This window comes from Mytilus californianus, unplaced genomic scaffold (genome assembly GCF_021869535.1).
Source record: "Mytilus californianus isolate M0D057914Y unplaced genomic scaffold, xbMytCali1.0.p SCAF_17, whole genome shotgun sequence".
NCBI lineage: Eukaryota > Metazoa > Mollusca > Bivalvia > Mytilida > Mytilidae > Mytilus > Mytilus californianus.
Genome location: NW_026262659.1, coordinates 11,815,633 through 11,833,359, shown reverse-complemented (window position 1 = coordinate 11,833,359; position 17,727 = coordinate 11,815,633). Strand labels below are relative to the sequence as shown.

Genomic DNA, 17,727 nt, shown 5'->3' with positions numbered 1-17,727 from the left:
CCACAGTGAATATCATTTTTTTCAAAAGTCAATAAAATCGCACATAATGACACTTACTTAACAGTTATAGTATAATGCTAAATAAACCTATGGAGTAAAGTTACACTTTGAGTTTCAATATTTCGTAATGCTAAACTATATTATGGAGTAAAATGTACCTTCAATTTCAAAACTCTTAGTGCTCAATAAACTTATGGAGTAAAATACATCTTGAGTTTCAATATCTCTTATTGCTCGATAATTTTATATGTCTAAGTTTACACTTTCAGTCCCTGGAACTATCATTAAACAATTTCTAAATCTACATTTTAAGCTGTTATGTTTGTTTGTTTATTGGATTTTTATAATGTACCTCTTTCTTCCTTCTCTCTTCCTTTTTTGTCTTTTTATTGTTTTAACCGCTGCCACCAATTGTACTGTCGAATGGTTGGCACATAGTTTGAAAATATCAATTCTAATTGTCATAGTATTTAACTGTTTTGAAAGTCCAAACTTTGTAAAAATAGCAACAAGATCTATGTAGATAAATAAAAGCAGCTTTATTAAGGTCTTATATCATAAATTACAGTCATTAACTAATATAAAGAAGTTGAAATTTGTGCTAAATATCTTGCAGTGTGTGCAAAATACACCAACAACAAATACTGCTAAATTCAGCTGTTCACTAAATGCTCTAATTTGAAACTGACTATAGTTTCTGTAAACGTTAGGTTAATCAATACACTCTTAATACACAAAATGTGACAATAAGCATGACCTAGTTTCGCGGTAATATATACACCTAGAAATTAATACAAACGAAATTAATGAATGAAGGTTATAACCAAAAGAATTACAACCAATGATCTTGGTACAACATGATAGCTTTGAGGAGGTTTAGTAAAGTGATTAAATGTGTGTATCAATTAAGAACAGTAAGTTTAAAAGTCTAAATTTTATTTTCCTTATGCGTTAAACTAATTGTTATGAATATCAAGCTTGACATATGCAAATATACTACATGCTGCGAAACAGACACCAAGTAGTGTATGCTTGAACATTTTCAACTTAAGAATAAGCATATTTGAATAACAAAGTGTTCTTTATTCTTCCAGACTTACATGTATTAAATATTAAAACTAGTCACCCCTTATTTTATTGATTTTGTATTTACATTGTGTCATAGATCAAATTTATTCGTTCAGTGTATGTTCACTTGTTTGTTATTGCGAACCCAATGAAAGTTTTCCACAATGCCATCTCTATCTTGACCAGGTATTTAAACTTTTGTAAGTTCAACTGTCCTATTGAATGAATACAATAGCTATTTTTCTCTGTGTAGTTTATTCACTGGGACCTTTAAATTTCTTCTAAGAGAAATCTATCACTCATTGATTTATTTACATTTGTACCTGAGTAAAAAAAAATTCTTATATATAGACAAAAATAATTTTTTTATACTCATTAACTACGTGTGATGATGTATTTATTTAATATTAATAATATATTTTCATTCAGTTTAATATAAACATTGATTCAATCATTAAAAGTTGATTTCAAACAAAAGTTTTATCAATGTTCCTATTGAAATTTGATTTTTGTTTGTCTAGTTATAGAATACATTTAAGAAGATCTTAATTTGAACATCATAATTTTCAAGTTTTTATTCATGTCAAACAATTTTTTTTTTTAAAAGGAAAAATGTTGAAAGTTTTGTCAGAAATCAACTTTTTATGATTGAATCAATGTTTATATTAAACTGAATGAAAATATATTATTAATATATTATTAATAACATAAATCAACGCTAACATGTTTAACCCCGCCACATTCTGTATGTATGTGCATTTCCCAAGTCAGGAGCCTGTAATTCAGTGGTTGTCGTTTGTTTATGTGTTACATATTTGTTTTTCGTTCATTTTTTGTACAAAAATTAGGCCGTTAGTTTTCTCGTTTGAATTGTTTTACATTGTCATTTCGGGGCCTTTTATAGCTGACTGTGCGGTATGGGCTTTGCTCATTGTTGAGGCCGTACGGTGACCTATAGTTGTTAATTTCTGTGTCATTTGGTCTCTTGTAGAGAGTTGTCTCATTGGCAATCATACCACATCTTCTTTTTTATATTTTATTAATGTTTCAACTTTGCATCACTGTTTACATTCAACCGATTGAAAATATATTATCAATATTGAATAAATATAACATCACATGCAGTTTTGAGTATAAAACTTGGATGGAGAGTTGTCTCATTGGCACTCATACCACATCTTCCTATATCTATTTTCCTCTATTTACAAGATTTTTTTTTACTCAGGTAAATTAATCAATGAGTGATAGATTTCTCTTAGAAGAAATTTAAAGGTCCCAGTGAAAAAAACTACATGGAGAACAATAGCTATTGTATTTATTCAATAGGACAGGTGAACTTACAAAAGTTTAAATACCTGGTCAAGATAGAGATGGCACTGTGGAAAACTTTCATTGGGTTCGCAATAATATGTCTCTTGATTGAGTTAGGCCATTTCAATTGATATTTTATAGTGTGTCTTTCTATGTTGTGATGTAACACTATTGCAAGGGCGGATCCAGCCATTTTTTAAAAGGGGGTTCCCAACCCAGGATAAAGAGGGGGGTTCCAACTATATGGTCCTCTTCAAATGCAATGATTGTCAAAAAAAAGGGGGGGTTCCAATCCCTGAAACCCCCCAGGATCCGCCATTGTATTGTTTCAGGTAAGGGTGAAGGTTGGTACCTATTAAAACGTTTAAACCAGCTGCATGTGTTTGCACCTGTCCTAAGTCAGGAACCTGATGTTCAGTGGTTGTCGTTTGTTGATGTGTTTCTCGTTTCTCATTTTTTAAATAGATTAGTCCGTTGTTTTTCCTGTTTGAATTGTTTTACACTAGTCATTTTGGGGGCCCTTTATAGCTTGCTGTTCGGTGAGAGCCAATGCTCCATGTTGAAGACTTTAATTTGATCTATAATGGTTTACTTTTACAAATTGTGACATGGATGGAGAGTTGTTTCAATGGCACTCATACCACATCTTCTTATATCTATTTGAAGAATTTGTTTCCAGGTGCTATTCTTTTTAGCAAATGATGACAATTTATTAATTTTAATTTTATTAGCTGTTCTTCCTCTCCCTTGTTGTTACTCAAACTAACGCATTAGTAATCAAAAGGCAATTAATTAGATTAACTTCATTTAATTTTATAGGGGCTCAAGATGAATAAAAAGATGTGATCGTAAATCACTCATATAGAAATTAAACAGATTAGAATATTTTCAAGTTATTCTCACATTTGTTAACATTATCATCTGCAAATTTATAACACGAATTAACAACAGAGGTTCAATTGCATTCCATATTCATTATATTGTTTAAGGCCTTATATTGATCATTTGAGTTTATAATCTTATGGGTAGCTAACTGCCTGACTTTAACCACATATCTTTTTACTAAAAAATTCTTTATTATATCACACATTTTTAATAAACAGAAAATTTTGACGAAAACACATAGTTCTTTCTTTCTACGTCTTCAAAGCAAGTGTGATATGTAGGATACCTAAACTAAATAGTGATCTGTTATTATACAAAATGTTTGTCAATCAATTATGGGTAAACACTTGAAAAACAAAAAAAATAAATGCAAGCATTATTTATTCCAGTTGATAAAGTGGAACCAAACAGAAATGTCGAATGAAAAAGAAAAAGAAAATTTCTATAGATTTTCTACGTTGATTGTAGATGACGCCAAAGATTCATTTATAGGATTGTTAGATGCATATCTCACTGCCGAAGGGATTTCCTATCAAGAATTTTTAGAAAGGAACGCACACGAACTATACCATCTTTGTTACAACAATCAGCCATGCTGTCTTTGTCTTCCAAACGTTCGTAAACCAATAAATGGTCCATCAAGTCGAATTTTGAAACCAGCACAGTTAGATTTATTTTTTAATACTACAAGTGTTACAAGGTTACCAGGACACAATACAAACAGTCGCTCTAAACAATGCTGCTTTCCAATTAATATTAATTTCAAAAAGGAAGATCTTGACTTAACACTCACAAGGTGTCTTCTGGTGAATTTTACCACTAGTATACCACAAGGGTCTACAGAGAGAAATGCAGTTGAAGAGCTAACACACCTGAGGAATATTGCATACGGACACGCTAAGCAAGGAGCTATTCCTCAACAAGATTATGATAAGTATTTCAAACAAATCAAGAAATGTTTGCTGACCATAGGACGGAAATGTAAAAACGAAGATGAAGTGAAACAGAAATTGAAGGACGCACAAGTCAGACCGTTAGATAATACTATTTACAATCAATTCCAAACCCATATGTTGATGATAATGGAAAGAAATGAGGATTTAAGAACGGTAAATAATGATTTCTATAGCATAGTTTTGTAAATCTCAAAAATTCTTGTATTTCAAAGTATAGGATGTATTAAACCTGTATTTTAACAGAAAGCTTTACTTTAATACATAGATGCATAGAAAAGATTTTTTGAAACGCCGATACATTATCATCTAATTTTGATATTTATATAATTTATGTTTTAATTAACCTCTGTATCTGAATATTAAACGTGATTATCTTTAATTCGGGTTAACTAAATCAGTCAATTAATGTCAAAGTAGGGAAACAATCGGAATCACGTCCATTCAATTGATGTGTTTCCCTCGGTTTTAGTTTGTAACCCAGAATTGTTTTCTCTCAATCGATTTATGACTTTTGTACACCGGTATACTACTGTTGCCATTCAAAATAGAGAGAGGCAGGTCTTTATTGGCATGGTAAGCATTTCCTGCTGCTTCTGCTGGTCCAGTAACTGGTATGAAGCAGCAAATGTAATTTCTATATTATTATATATTTTTGTTATTCATGACATGTTCTTGTAAACTTGTAATCAAAATCACTTCCTTGTAGAATATGCATCTCACTTGAAATGGCGCCTCTAAAAGGGAAATATGTGTATAGCAGAACATCCCACTACTTTATATGTTCGGAACACTTTGTTGAAGTTGACATTTGGTCTAAGAGATTGTATTTTTTTTTTTAGATCGTACCTGAAATTATCCAAAAGACAATTGTCGAAACAATAGGTAAGTGATATGTTTACGGACAAATAATGTCGTGGTTAAATAAATGAGCGCTTCCAGTTGTCTATGGAAGGTATAATGATTTGTTTCTTTGAAATGCAAGATTCCTACGTTCAAAGCTTTCAATGACTCAGATTTTTTTTTTCTGGTATTAAATGTAATCGGATTGATAAATCTTATTGATTCAGTATTTCGTAGCATAATAAGTGTTGTATTTTTGGGTGAAAATCTGAACCATGTCAACCTTACCATTAAGTTTTATAATTATGATGTTTATTATTTCAGGGTCTTCCAACATTGCCTCCACGAGCAGAAAGCGAAAGAATGAAGGTATTAAAGTAAACATGTCAATTGACTAATGTACTGGAGGGGTATTTAAAACTGTAAACTCGACAGTCAATTAGGGTCATGAAAATTTGTTTTGTAGTTAACTAATGAAAATTAAAATAACTAAAATACCGAACTCCAAGATATATTCAAAAAGGGGAAGTCCATACAACAAGGCAAAAAACAGAGATAATTGGCACATACATCATTAACAAATTAAATTAAATTTCTTTTGGGCGTAATGAAAACAAAAATAAAGAATGAATTTCACAGGAACAGTCAGCTTTTCTGATTTCTTCTTGCAGAATGTAGATAAGCTATTTCAACCATAGCGATAACAAAAATAACTTCATCTTCATTTTAGGTGAAAACAAAATTACCGAACAAGAACTTTTATATATAGCTAGACGATTAGGAAAAGAAGGAAAACACGTTCTAATAGCATTAAACATAAAATCTCATGAGATCGAACAGATAAAATCTGCTACAAACGATCATGTGGATCAAATGTATGAAGGACTACTTAAATGGAAAAGAAAAGCAGGAGAGTCGACAGGCATAAGAGATATCTTGTTCGATGCAATTATCGCTAACGACAGGAGAGATGTTGTTGATGATTTCAAAAATGAATTTTGGGGTAATTATTATGCTTATCATTCAGATGTTATTAATATACAAATAAGAATATATCGTATTAAGTAAAAAGAAAAGACACCAAAGAGACCAAAAGAATAATAGAATAAAAACAGCAGATAAAACAAGAATGTGTCCATAGTACACGGATGCCCCACCCGCACTATCATTTTCTATGTTAAGTGGACCATGAAATTGGGGGTCAAAACTCTAATTTGGTATTAAAATTAGAAAGATCATATCATAGGGAACATGTGTACTTAGTTTCAAGTAGATTGAACTTCAACTTCATCAAAAACTACCTTGACCAAAAACTTTAATCTGAAGCGGGACAGACGGACGAATAGACGGACGAACGGACGGTCGAAAGGACAACCGAACGGACGAACGAACGGACGCACAGACCGAAAAACATAATGCCCCTAGGTGGGGCATAAAAATATTAACAAAAATGTAAATTTGTAATCGTTTATGTTAATGTCCTGTACCAAGTCAGGAATATGGCAGTTGTTATCAAATATAAATAAGAAGACGTGGTATGAGTGCTAATGAGACAACTATCCATCCAAGTCACAATGTGTAAAAAGGAAACAACTATAGGTCAAAGTACGGCCTTCAACACGGAGCCTTGGCTCACACCGAATAGTTCGTTTCTATGTATGTTGGCGTTTGTTTTTGTTGAACTTCAATGTTTTTGTTGTTCCGTTGTTTTCCTCTTATAGTTGATGTGTTTACCTCGGTTTTTTTGTAACCCGGATTTGTTTTCTCTCAATCGATTTATGACTTTTGAACAGCGGTATATTGCTGTTGCTTTTATTTATGAGGCTTTTAACCGTAGTGATGGGTAAATGGCACACGTCTAGATCACCAGATTTATAAACTACTGGTAAATGTAAATTCCTTTAAATTCAAAACCTTATCGAATGTGAAACTTTTAAAAAGATACATATCAGGTAAACAAAGTCATAACTGATTGAACCAACACAACAAAAAGTAACATGTAACATTATACAACCAGTTAAACTAAAGATAAAAGATCAAAACAGGAACAATACTGAATAAAAGAGACAAAAATCTTTGAATATAGTTTACATTGGCACAAATATCGATTTTGTCATTAGCAAATTAAAACATAACTAAATTTGTATTCTTTTCAAACGTTTTTTTGGGATGTATAAATACACATCCACGTTCATTTTCTATATAGAGATTACTTTATCTATATATTACATTATACATATTTATTAACAGGTTAACTTCTAACTATCCTACTGCCTGTCGATACTTTTATTTTGGCTTTGCACAAGTCTTGTCTTTTTGGACTGCCAATGACGTTAAAACACTAAATCCCTGGGATGTGTTTTAGTTGATTTTAGTCTCTGATGCATGATTTTTTTATTATTGTTTTTGGCTTTTAACTAGCTTTCAGTAACTGCGAGTACTCTCAAATCGGACTTTCGTGTTAATTTGACCTGTTGATACAATTTGTAATGTATTTTTTGTTATTTAATGTTTACTTATTCAGTGTTATATCTAGTCTCACTATTTTTAATATATACCACCTTTGATAAGTGTTTAGTATGACGATAAATTTTCCCTTTTGTTCTCGTACTAGGAACAACAAAATTATTTATTTTGTAAAAATTATTTCCATACTCCATGTATACCTTACAACAAAATTATTTTTACTTACCTGTGTACGTTATTTTATTTGGCGGCATTTTTTCCAAGGTTATGGTTGTCTTTCTGATATTGTTTTGCATCTGACCCCCTTGTTTTATTTATTTTGTATTTACATTGTGTCATAGATCAAATTTATTCGTTCAGTGTATGTTCACTTGTTTTTGTTAATATGTCCTTTGATTGAGTAAGGCCATTTCAATTGATATTTTATAGTGTGTCTTTCTATGTTACACTATTGTTTCAGGTAGGGTGAAGGTTGGCGCCTATTAAAACGTTTAAACCCGCTGCATTTGTTTGCATCTGTCCTAAGTCAGGAACCTGATGTTCAGTGGTTGTCGTGTGTTGATGTGGTTCATAAGTGTTTCTCGTTTTTTATATAGATTAGACCGTTGGTTTTCCTGTTTGAATGGTTTTACACTAGTCATTTTTGGGACCCTTTATAGCTTGCTGTTCAGTGTGAGCCAAGGCTCCGTGTTGAAGTCCGTATTTTGACCTATAATGGTTTACTTTTACAAATTGTGACTTGGATGGAGAGTTGTCTCAATGGCACTCATACCATATCTTCTTATATCTATATAAGACATTTTATACATATACCAACGGGAAGCCTCGTTCACATAAATTATGTTTATTGATTAATTGCATTTAGTAGAAGAATGTGGATTTATGGCAACTAAAGCCAAAAGTTTTACAGAAATTCACAAGCGTTTATACAGAGATTTGCGTTATAATATTTGAAACCTAGATTTCTCACTAGTTTATTCTTCTGCTGTTCAATAAAGGAAATCAATAAGGTCGAAGTACCATTTGCAACTTATCCAACTGCCCCCCTCCTCCAACAAAAAAGATGCATTCGGAATAAAAGGAAGAAAAAACGTATATTAAAGCGTTTAAGAATAACGATATATGCATATTTTGCAACTGCTGTCGTCATAGTGTCACTATACTGCTGTCGTCATAGTTATACTTTCATATCCACAATTTTAACAATGTGTCATTTTTTACATGTTTTTAAAATCCGTCTTACAAGACAATCAACGGCTGTGTCTAACTGTTTACTTTACGATTACACATATTGTGTTTAGATACTTTAACCGGATTAATGTCCTTAACTGGACACTTCATTGATGAGTTTATCCCAAAACACCTGTCTATAGATTGACTGGTCTATAATAAGCTAACGTGTTATGATTTCGATATTTTTTTCATTGTTGCATTTAAAATATAATTTTCTATTTTCGTACCACATACTTTACACTACTTAGCTTGTTTTATCTTGTTTTGGATGAATTTATCTGCTTTATTAAAAATCTTAAGTTTACTATCCATACATAATAAAATGCGGGGCGCAGCTTGATACGACCGCAAAGGTCGAACCATGAACAGTTAGGGCAATTATAGACACTACATTCAAGTTTGGTACAGCTCTAAATTTGAACTGTTATAAAACATTTGACACATCATAGATTCCTGACACAGAATGAATGTGGTTAAAGAATTGAACAATTAGAAATTGGATTTTTCCCTATCATGGTCCAATATCCAAATCTAAACACACGGTTAGATTCAGCATATCCCAAGTACACCAATAATTTTATTCATTTATGTATTAATAGACAAAATTAGCTTAATTTGTAAAGGGGTTTGCTTCATCCTAAAGTCTAAACAAGTAACAACTGTAGGACAGATCCATCAATTGGATCACCAGTGAAGGTGATACACGACTGAAAACACATATTATATTCATAATTATTTATGAATATAATATGTGTTTTAACCGTGTATCACCTTCACTGGTGATGATCTGTCCTAGAGTTGTCACTTGTTTAGACATACTTATCAAAATAATTATTTTTTGTGACTGCATCAATCGATCCTTTAGCACAGATAACTTAGCTAATCTGCAATCAATTTCATATTCATGCCTAATATATCATGTACTGTGTTACAACTCTAGATTCTACTGACGAGGAAAGGTAACACTAGGCGACCGAAAGCTGAATTTTTAGTTCAATCTAGGTGGCCGAGTGGTCTAGAGCGCTGGACACAGTGCAGGATGTGTTGTCTCGATATCCCAATAGTATGAGTTCGAATCCCGACGAGGGAAGAACAAAAATTTGCTTCCGCAAATTTGCAGATTTAACATTGTTGTACTGATATTTAGAGTAATTATGTATATATATATACAGCATTCTGAAAATTCATTTATACAGAATAACAAACAAACATAATACGAATTTCATCAAAACAATTTTTTTACAAAATATCATTCATCATTCATTATCAATACAATGTCTTAAAAAAATCTATAAGACTAACCTTTAATTATTTTTCAAAATACATGTATCTTATAATGAACAGTAAATTTCAAACTATATTTGTAAATAATTTCTTCTCTGAAATTAGAATGTGATGCTATATCTATTTTTAACTATGAATCTACTTACAATATCTATTAATTGTACAATACCGCTCTGAATTCGGATTGTGATTAAATATTTGACATAGCATAGGATTCCCGACAGAGAACAAATGTGGTCTAAAAACTTAAAAATTTGAAATTAGACATTTACCTTTTATGATCCAATATCCAAAATTTAAATACATGGTTAGATTCAGCATATCAAAGAACACCAAGAATTCAATTTTTGTTGAAACCAAACACAGTTTTATTTTGGACCCTTTAGACCTTAATGTGGACCAATCTGAAAACCGGGCCCACAATCAAAAATTGATATACACGGTTAAAATTCAGCATATTAAAGAACCCCAAGAGTTCAAAACTTTGAATTAAATCCCATTGAAATTGGTCAAGAGATAAGCAATTTATACTTATAACCCCCCCCCCCCCCCTCAAATCAATACATTTTCATAGAAATCCATAGATGTTTACTCAAATTTAGCCTGGAAACCTGAAAATCCTTGTTTTGTCCCTTTCTGGCCCCAAATTCCTACAACAAATTTGGCTACAACCCCAAATAGCAATCCCAACCTTCCGTTGGAGGTATGGAACCTTGTGGTACAATTTCATAGATATCCGTACACTTGTTCACAAGTTTAGTGTCTTGAAACAAGAAAATGCTTGTTGTTGGCCCCTTGTTGGTCCATTATTTCTGAACAGTTAGGACAATAACTCCCCAAATTAATCCATACCTTCCTTTTGTGGTATTGGACCTAGGCCTTGTCGAACAATTTCATAGAGATCCATACACTTATACTCAAGTAATTGGCTGGAAACAAAATATCTTCGAACGACGACGACGACGACAACGTTATACCATTATACGACCGCAAACATTTTGCAGTCGTAAAATAAAACAAGCAGCTAACTCGAGGCCATTTTGATTTAAAATTGGAATCCATGCCCAGACGTTTTATCAACTTTTAACTAAGGGAAATAATCTTTTACAGGACTTTTTCGGAACTCAACAAGACTTTTATTTAGCTCAGACAAACTCGAATCAGGAAAATTTATCTACCCTCAATAAAACTCTTGGGGACGGAAATGCAAGTTCAAAACAAAATGGCCTCGAGTAAACTGCCTTGTTGTTTTTATGTATTTACAATAAAGGATTTTTGAAAAGTGAATAAATTCATTTAAAACAAGTAAAACAAGCTCTGTAGTGTTAAGATTTGTGGTATTGAAATAGAAAATTTTATGTTCAATGCAGGAATAACAAAAAAGATATCTAAATCCTGTAACCATGTACCTGTGATATTGAAACGAACGGTCTTGTCCGCTTGGAGGTCATGCAATTTTGTTTCCATTGGCTGTGTATTTAGAAAAAAAATAATCTAATATATCAGGCTGGTACTTTAATACACCAGAGGCGCGTTTCGTCCTCATTAGACTCATCAGTGGCACTGGCATCAAACCAGTTGGAAGTTCAAATCATAAACGAAGTTTAAAAGCATTAAAATTCCGAAAAGTTGTGCCAAATACGGCTAGAATGGATTAACCAGTTTTGAACATCGGTTAATACTTTTGCTTCTTATTACGGTTGGTTTAAATTTGCTCGATTTACTCCATTTGAGTTTAAGCCTGTGCAATGGAAATACCACTTGCGCGAAATGATTGTGGAACCTTTTCATCGCCTACCAATTAATGTGTCCAAGCTATGAATATAGGTTTTACGAACATATGTATGCTTGATATTTATTTTGATAGATATTTTGTTATATGAAAACTAACTCTTTAAAATATAATATCAAAATAGTAGAATTTATTGGATCGCTCAACGCTGAATTGTTTGTTGTATCAACCACAACATACATTCTTATTTACAATGCTTGAAAAGATTAATGCCACGACCATTTTATTATTGATGCGCAATTATCATAACAAAAATACCGAATTCCGAAGAAAATTCAAAACAGAAAGTCCCTAATCAAATGGCAAAATCAAAATCTCAAACACATCAAACGAATGGAAAACAACTGTCATATTCCTGACTTTGTACAGACATTTTCTTATGTAGAAAATGGTGGATTAAACCTGGTTTTATAGCTAGCTGAACCTCTCACCTGTATGACAGTCGCATAGCATTCCATTATATTGATAACAATGTGTGAACAAAACAAACAGACATAATAGGTAAAAATGTCAAAAAAAGGGGTACAGCAGTCAACATTGTGTTATCATCTTAATCACCATAAAACAAACAAACATGTCAACACAAAAAAAAACAAAAAGCACATGAGCAAAAATAAAGACAAAAATACATACATAGCACAATAACACAATGACGGGATGTATAAGTACCAAGCCACGCCAAAGGAATATTACCAAACAGTAAAGGTAATAACTTACTTAGACTAAAAGAACACTTTAACGCGTAATTAAGATGATAAATAACGTCAGGACCTAGAATCTATATTTTAAGACCATCATGTATTTGTGAAATTGACACGGAATATTTATCAACAAGGTCTTGGTATCTTCCGATGAACTTTTTTAGAAAAGAGACGAGACGTTCTTTGACATAACCCTGGTTCATCACCCTTTTTGGTCAGACACTCGTGAAGTTTAATAAATAAAACTGAGAATGGAAATGGGGAATGTGTCAAAGAGACAACAACCCGACCAAAGGACAGAAAACAGCCGAAGCCCTCCAATGGGTCTTCAACACAGTGAGAAAATCCCGCACCCGGAGGCGAGCTTCAGCTGGCCCTAAGCAAAATGTGTACTAGTTCAGTGAAAATGGACGTCTAACAAAACTCCAAAACATATAAATGAACTAAAATTAAAAAACATACAAGACTAACGAAGGCCAGAGGCTCCTGACATGGGACAGGCGCAAAAATGCGGCGGGGTTAAACATGTTTTGAGAGATCTCAATCCTCTTATACCTCTAGCCAATGTAGAATAAACAAACACACAGCAATAAGCATTGTAAAACTCAGTTCAAAATAAGTCCGAGTCCGATGTCAGAATAGGTAACAAATAAAACTAAGCAAAATGACAATTAAAAACCAATTGTTCCGAGAACAATTGAAGGTCTTTCCACCAAAAACCATGAATTTTAATATGAAAGTAGTAAAATTAGGTTAAAAATGTCATTTCAATGGTCAAATGATAGCTTATTGTACGCCGATTCCAAAAATATATGGTATCTATACAATATTTTTTTAAATAAGGGAGATAATTTGTTACTTCCGGTTTGAAAAAAAAATACTTACGATACTATCTGAATATTTACTTGACACTGATTCCAAATATATCTAGTTCTATATACTTTTATATTAAGAAAGTACAAAATATAGCTACTTCCGGTTTACACAAGGTCACTTCCGGTTGTTTTTTCAAGGTTAAATGGTTTGATACCTATTGCCAAAAGTCTCATGGCTTTATCATGTGTACATATTAGGTAAAAGCAAAGGTCAAAATCTAGAACGTCAAATTAAGCTATGACCTTGAGATCAATTTCAAGGTTATAAACCAAGGACCTCAAATCAAAAGACCATAGGTCTTAATTATATTTAGTTAATGAGTTATATCACCATACGCGTATTTTAAAATACAAGAGGGCAGAAAACTCCCTTTAAGAATATGACCTTGACCTTTGACCTTGACCTAATTTTCATTTTTTTGGACCAAGGACCTCAGATCAAAAGATCCTAGGTCTCTATCACTTATGGTTTACAAGATAGAAATGCATATCACTTATATCAAATGCATAAGGGGAAATAACTCTCATATGGAGCGTTTATATTGCTTCGGTCAAAATAGGACAAATCATGCGAAGGATATAACGAGCAATTTTATAAAATAAATTTGTCGCTTTCTTTTACGGTTACGAAGCAGATGTAGTCACAAGGAAAACAATGTTCGGGGAGATAACTCTTACAAAGAAAATTGTTCGGCTTAGCATAGGTGAAAATAAAAAGCGCATAAACTGTATGATACTATATAAGAAATATCTTAGCGACATATTGCGAAACAAAAATGTTACGCGAGAACAAAATTTGGCGGAAGAAAATAATAATAATCAGAACAAATACAATAGGTCTTTCCACAGAAAAGTGGAAAGACCTAATGATACATAAATTAACAAAGGACTACTAGCAGTTACTGACAAGCCAGCTCCAGGCCTCAATTAAACTGATAAAAGATTATGTCTTCATCATATGAAAATCAAGCACAATCCCTCCCGTAAGGAGTTTAGTATCATACCATCATAAAATAATGAGAAAAACATAACCCGTATCATGCCAACAACTGGTTTTAGAATAAATGTGGTTTTTTTTTCGATGCAAAGACCCTATGAGTGAATCAATATTAATACCAAAATATGCAATCTTTAATGACCTGACAACAGTATCGTAACTATATCCCTTCTGAATAAGTCTGTTTAAAGGTTTGGTTAGCTTTTGAGGTGAATGCCGACATTTTTTAGCTTTGTATAGAATATTACCATAAAAGATTGGATGTGAAATACATGAACGTATAGGATGTCTGCATGTTGATTTATATTTACGAATGATGTCCTTGTACCGATGATAAAATTTAGTAAATGTTTTGACTAGTTTGTGATTTCGAAAACCCTGGTATGATAATTTTTCTTTCGTTAAAATCAAATACGTTGTTACATACACATATGTCTTTATAAACCTAAGCCCACTAGTGATTTTAGGTCTTTATCATGCAGTGAATACAAAATTTGAAAAATTTCTCAAAAATTCATTTTCACCTGTATGTCAAATTATTTCATATTTTTCTACACCTGATTCATTCCTCAGTTTGGGAAAGTATGTTTAGTAGATACTGTATGTTTTGTCCAATCATACTGTTCAGATACATTGACTTAAGTAGGGTACACAAAAGAGCAACCTAAAGTCTGGAAATTAAATACTACCGTGCCACGTTAAGGTAGATGGGGTGTCTAAATCATAATCCATTTTTTAATAATTTGCCAAAATGTAGTTTATTTCATGCTTTTTAAAAAAAAAATTAAAAAATGGGTCACGGGGCTTATTTTCACGCTACAGGTTGTGCAAAATTGACAGATTTTTGTATAGATTATGCATGCAAAACCCAATTTTCTGCCATAAAACAAAAACCACACCATAGAATTTTGAGATAAAATATGAGAAGATAGCTCTAATATTATGCTTTCAGATAAGAAAAAGAAAAATGGGGTCACGGGACCCGTTTTCTTGCTACATAATAAAATAGGTAAATTCCTAACACATTCTATTGTAAAGTAACTTTATCTGAATTATCTGCCCTTACATTTGAGTTGCCTCCCCTTATGTGACAAAGTTGGAAAAAATAAATCAAACAAAAGTATTCTGTTTTTTTGTAAAATACAACCATAAATATGATAAAACATGTCATTTTCTATATTAAATTGAAAATTCTTACACATGAATTACCGACTACTATCAAAATTTGCACATTTTATTAAAGATGTAGACCGATTGTTTTCTGGTATTTCAAAATTCAAGATGGAGGAAGACACCCTATCTACCTTAAACATAATGCTAAACATTATTTGAATAACATCTATATTGATAATAGTAACATCTATAATGGAAGAAGTAATGAATTAGACTAATACTTGTTCGAATTATAACTATAATGATTCTGTCTATTAAGGTAACGGTACAGCATACATGAAAAGATATGAAACATAACCAATAAATAGAAATAGATTTATCCTTACATTCTTATTTTTTAATAAAATATCCAACAATCATGCACGAGACTAACTCTTATTATACCACCTGAGTTCAGATGTTGGAAGAGTAAATACCAAACCTGAACAATGTGAATCCAATCTTTCTTAAAAACACTTAATAACATTCCGTCCATTTCTTTTGGATGTAGGAATTAATAAAATGCTCCCCAGAGCGCAACTTGTCTCGTCCTTTTTTCTAAAAATGTTCATCGGAAGATACCAAGACTTTGTTGATAAATATTCCGTATCAACTTCACAAATCATACACGATGGTCTTGAAGTACTGACTCTAGGTACTGACGTTGTTTATCATCTTTATTACGTGTTATAGTGTTCTTTTGTTTCTCTTTGTAAATTGTTGCTTTTACTGTTTAGTCTATTTTTGATGATGTCCATTTGACGTGGCTCGGTACTTATACATTCCGTCATTGTGCTATGGTAAATTTTTGTATTCTTGTCTTTAGTCTTTGATAATGTGCTTTGTCCATATGCCTTTTTGGTTTTCTTTGTTGACATATTTGTTTGTTTTTATAGTGATCGAGATTGTAACACATTGTTGACTGCTGTACCACTATTTGACATTTTTACCTATTGTGTCTTTTTTGTTTTGTTCACACATTGTTGTCAATATAATGGAATTTTATGCGTCTGTCATACAAGTGAGAGGTTTAGCTAGCTATAAAACCAGGTTCAATCCACCATTTTCTACATAAGAAAATGCCTGTACCAAGTCAGAAATATGTCAGTTGTTATCCATTCGTTTAATGTGTTTGAGCTTTTGATTTTGCCATTTGATAAGGGACTTTCCGTTTTGAATTTTCCTCGGAGTTCGGTATTTTTGTTATTTTACTTTTTTTTATATGACGTGGAGGTCGAATCCTGAACACTTGGGGCAAGTATGGACACAACATTCAAGCTTGATACAGCTATGAATTTGGATTGTGATCAAATATTTGACACAGCATAGGATTCTGACAAAGAATGAATGTGGTCTAAGAATTTGAAAATTTGAAATTGGACATTTGCCTATAATGGTCCAATTTCCAAAATCTAAATACATGGTTAGATTCGGCCTATCAAAGAACTCAATGAATTCAATTTTCGATGAAATCTATCAAAGCTTAATGTTTGACCCTTTTGACCTCAATGCGAACCAATTTGAAAACGGAGTCTAAAATCCAAAATTCAAATACACGATCAGATACAGCATATCAAAGACCTCCATTTATTAAACATGTTCATTTTTTGTTTACTCAAACAAAAAAGTTGAATTTTGGACCCCGATTTGGACCATCTAGAAAACTGGGCCCAAAATCAAAAGTTTAACTACATGTGTAGATTCAGCTCATCAAAGAACCCCAAGGGCTCAATTGCTGTTATAAATTAAAAAAAAGTTTAATTTTTTACCCTTTTGACCTTAATGTGGTTCAATTTGAAAACCGGGCCCCAAATAAAAAATCTAGCTTCTGGGTTTCATTTGGCATATCAAAGAACCCCATTAATTATTGTTTTGATAAAATCAAACAAAGTTAAATGTTGGTCCCTATGGACCTCAATGTGGATCAATTTAAAAACGGGGTCCAATAATCCAAAATCTAAATACACGGTTAGATTTAAGATATTAAAGAACTCCAAGAATTCAAGATATTAAAGAACTCCAAGAATTCAATTTATTAAAGAACTCCTAGAATTCAAGATTTTGAATTAAACCCTATTGAAGTTGGTCAAGAAATAAGCAATTTATACAAAGGATTAGAAAAGTATTGTTTTTGACCCCTTTTCCTAAACGGTTAGGACCATAACCC

The 17,727-nt window shown here is 32.2% G+C and overlaps 1 protein-coding gene across 1 annotated transcript; it reads left to right on the top strand.

Moving 5' to 3' along the window:
* Positions 1 to 740: 740 nt before the first annotated feature.
* LOC127726470 (uncharacterized) lies at positions 741 to 5,458 on the top strand. The gene is made up of 4 exons (XM_052233848.1): positions 741 to 914; positions 3,654 to 4,373; positions 5,060 to 5,102; positions 5,385 to 5,458. Exons 1-4 carry the CDS (start codon positions 858 to 860, stop codon positions 5,456 to 5,458), a joined length of 894 nt encoding a protein of 297 aa, XP_052089808.1. The 5' UTR covers positions 741 to 857.
* Positions 5,459 to 17,727: the final 12,269 nt, after the last annotated feature.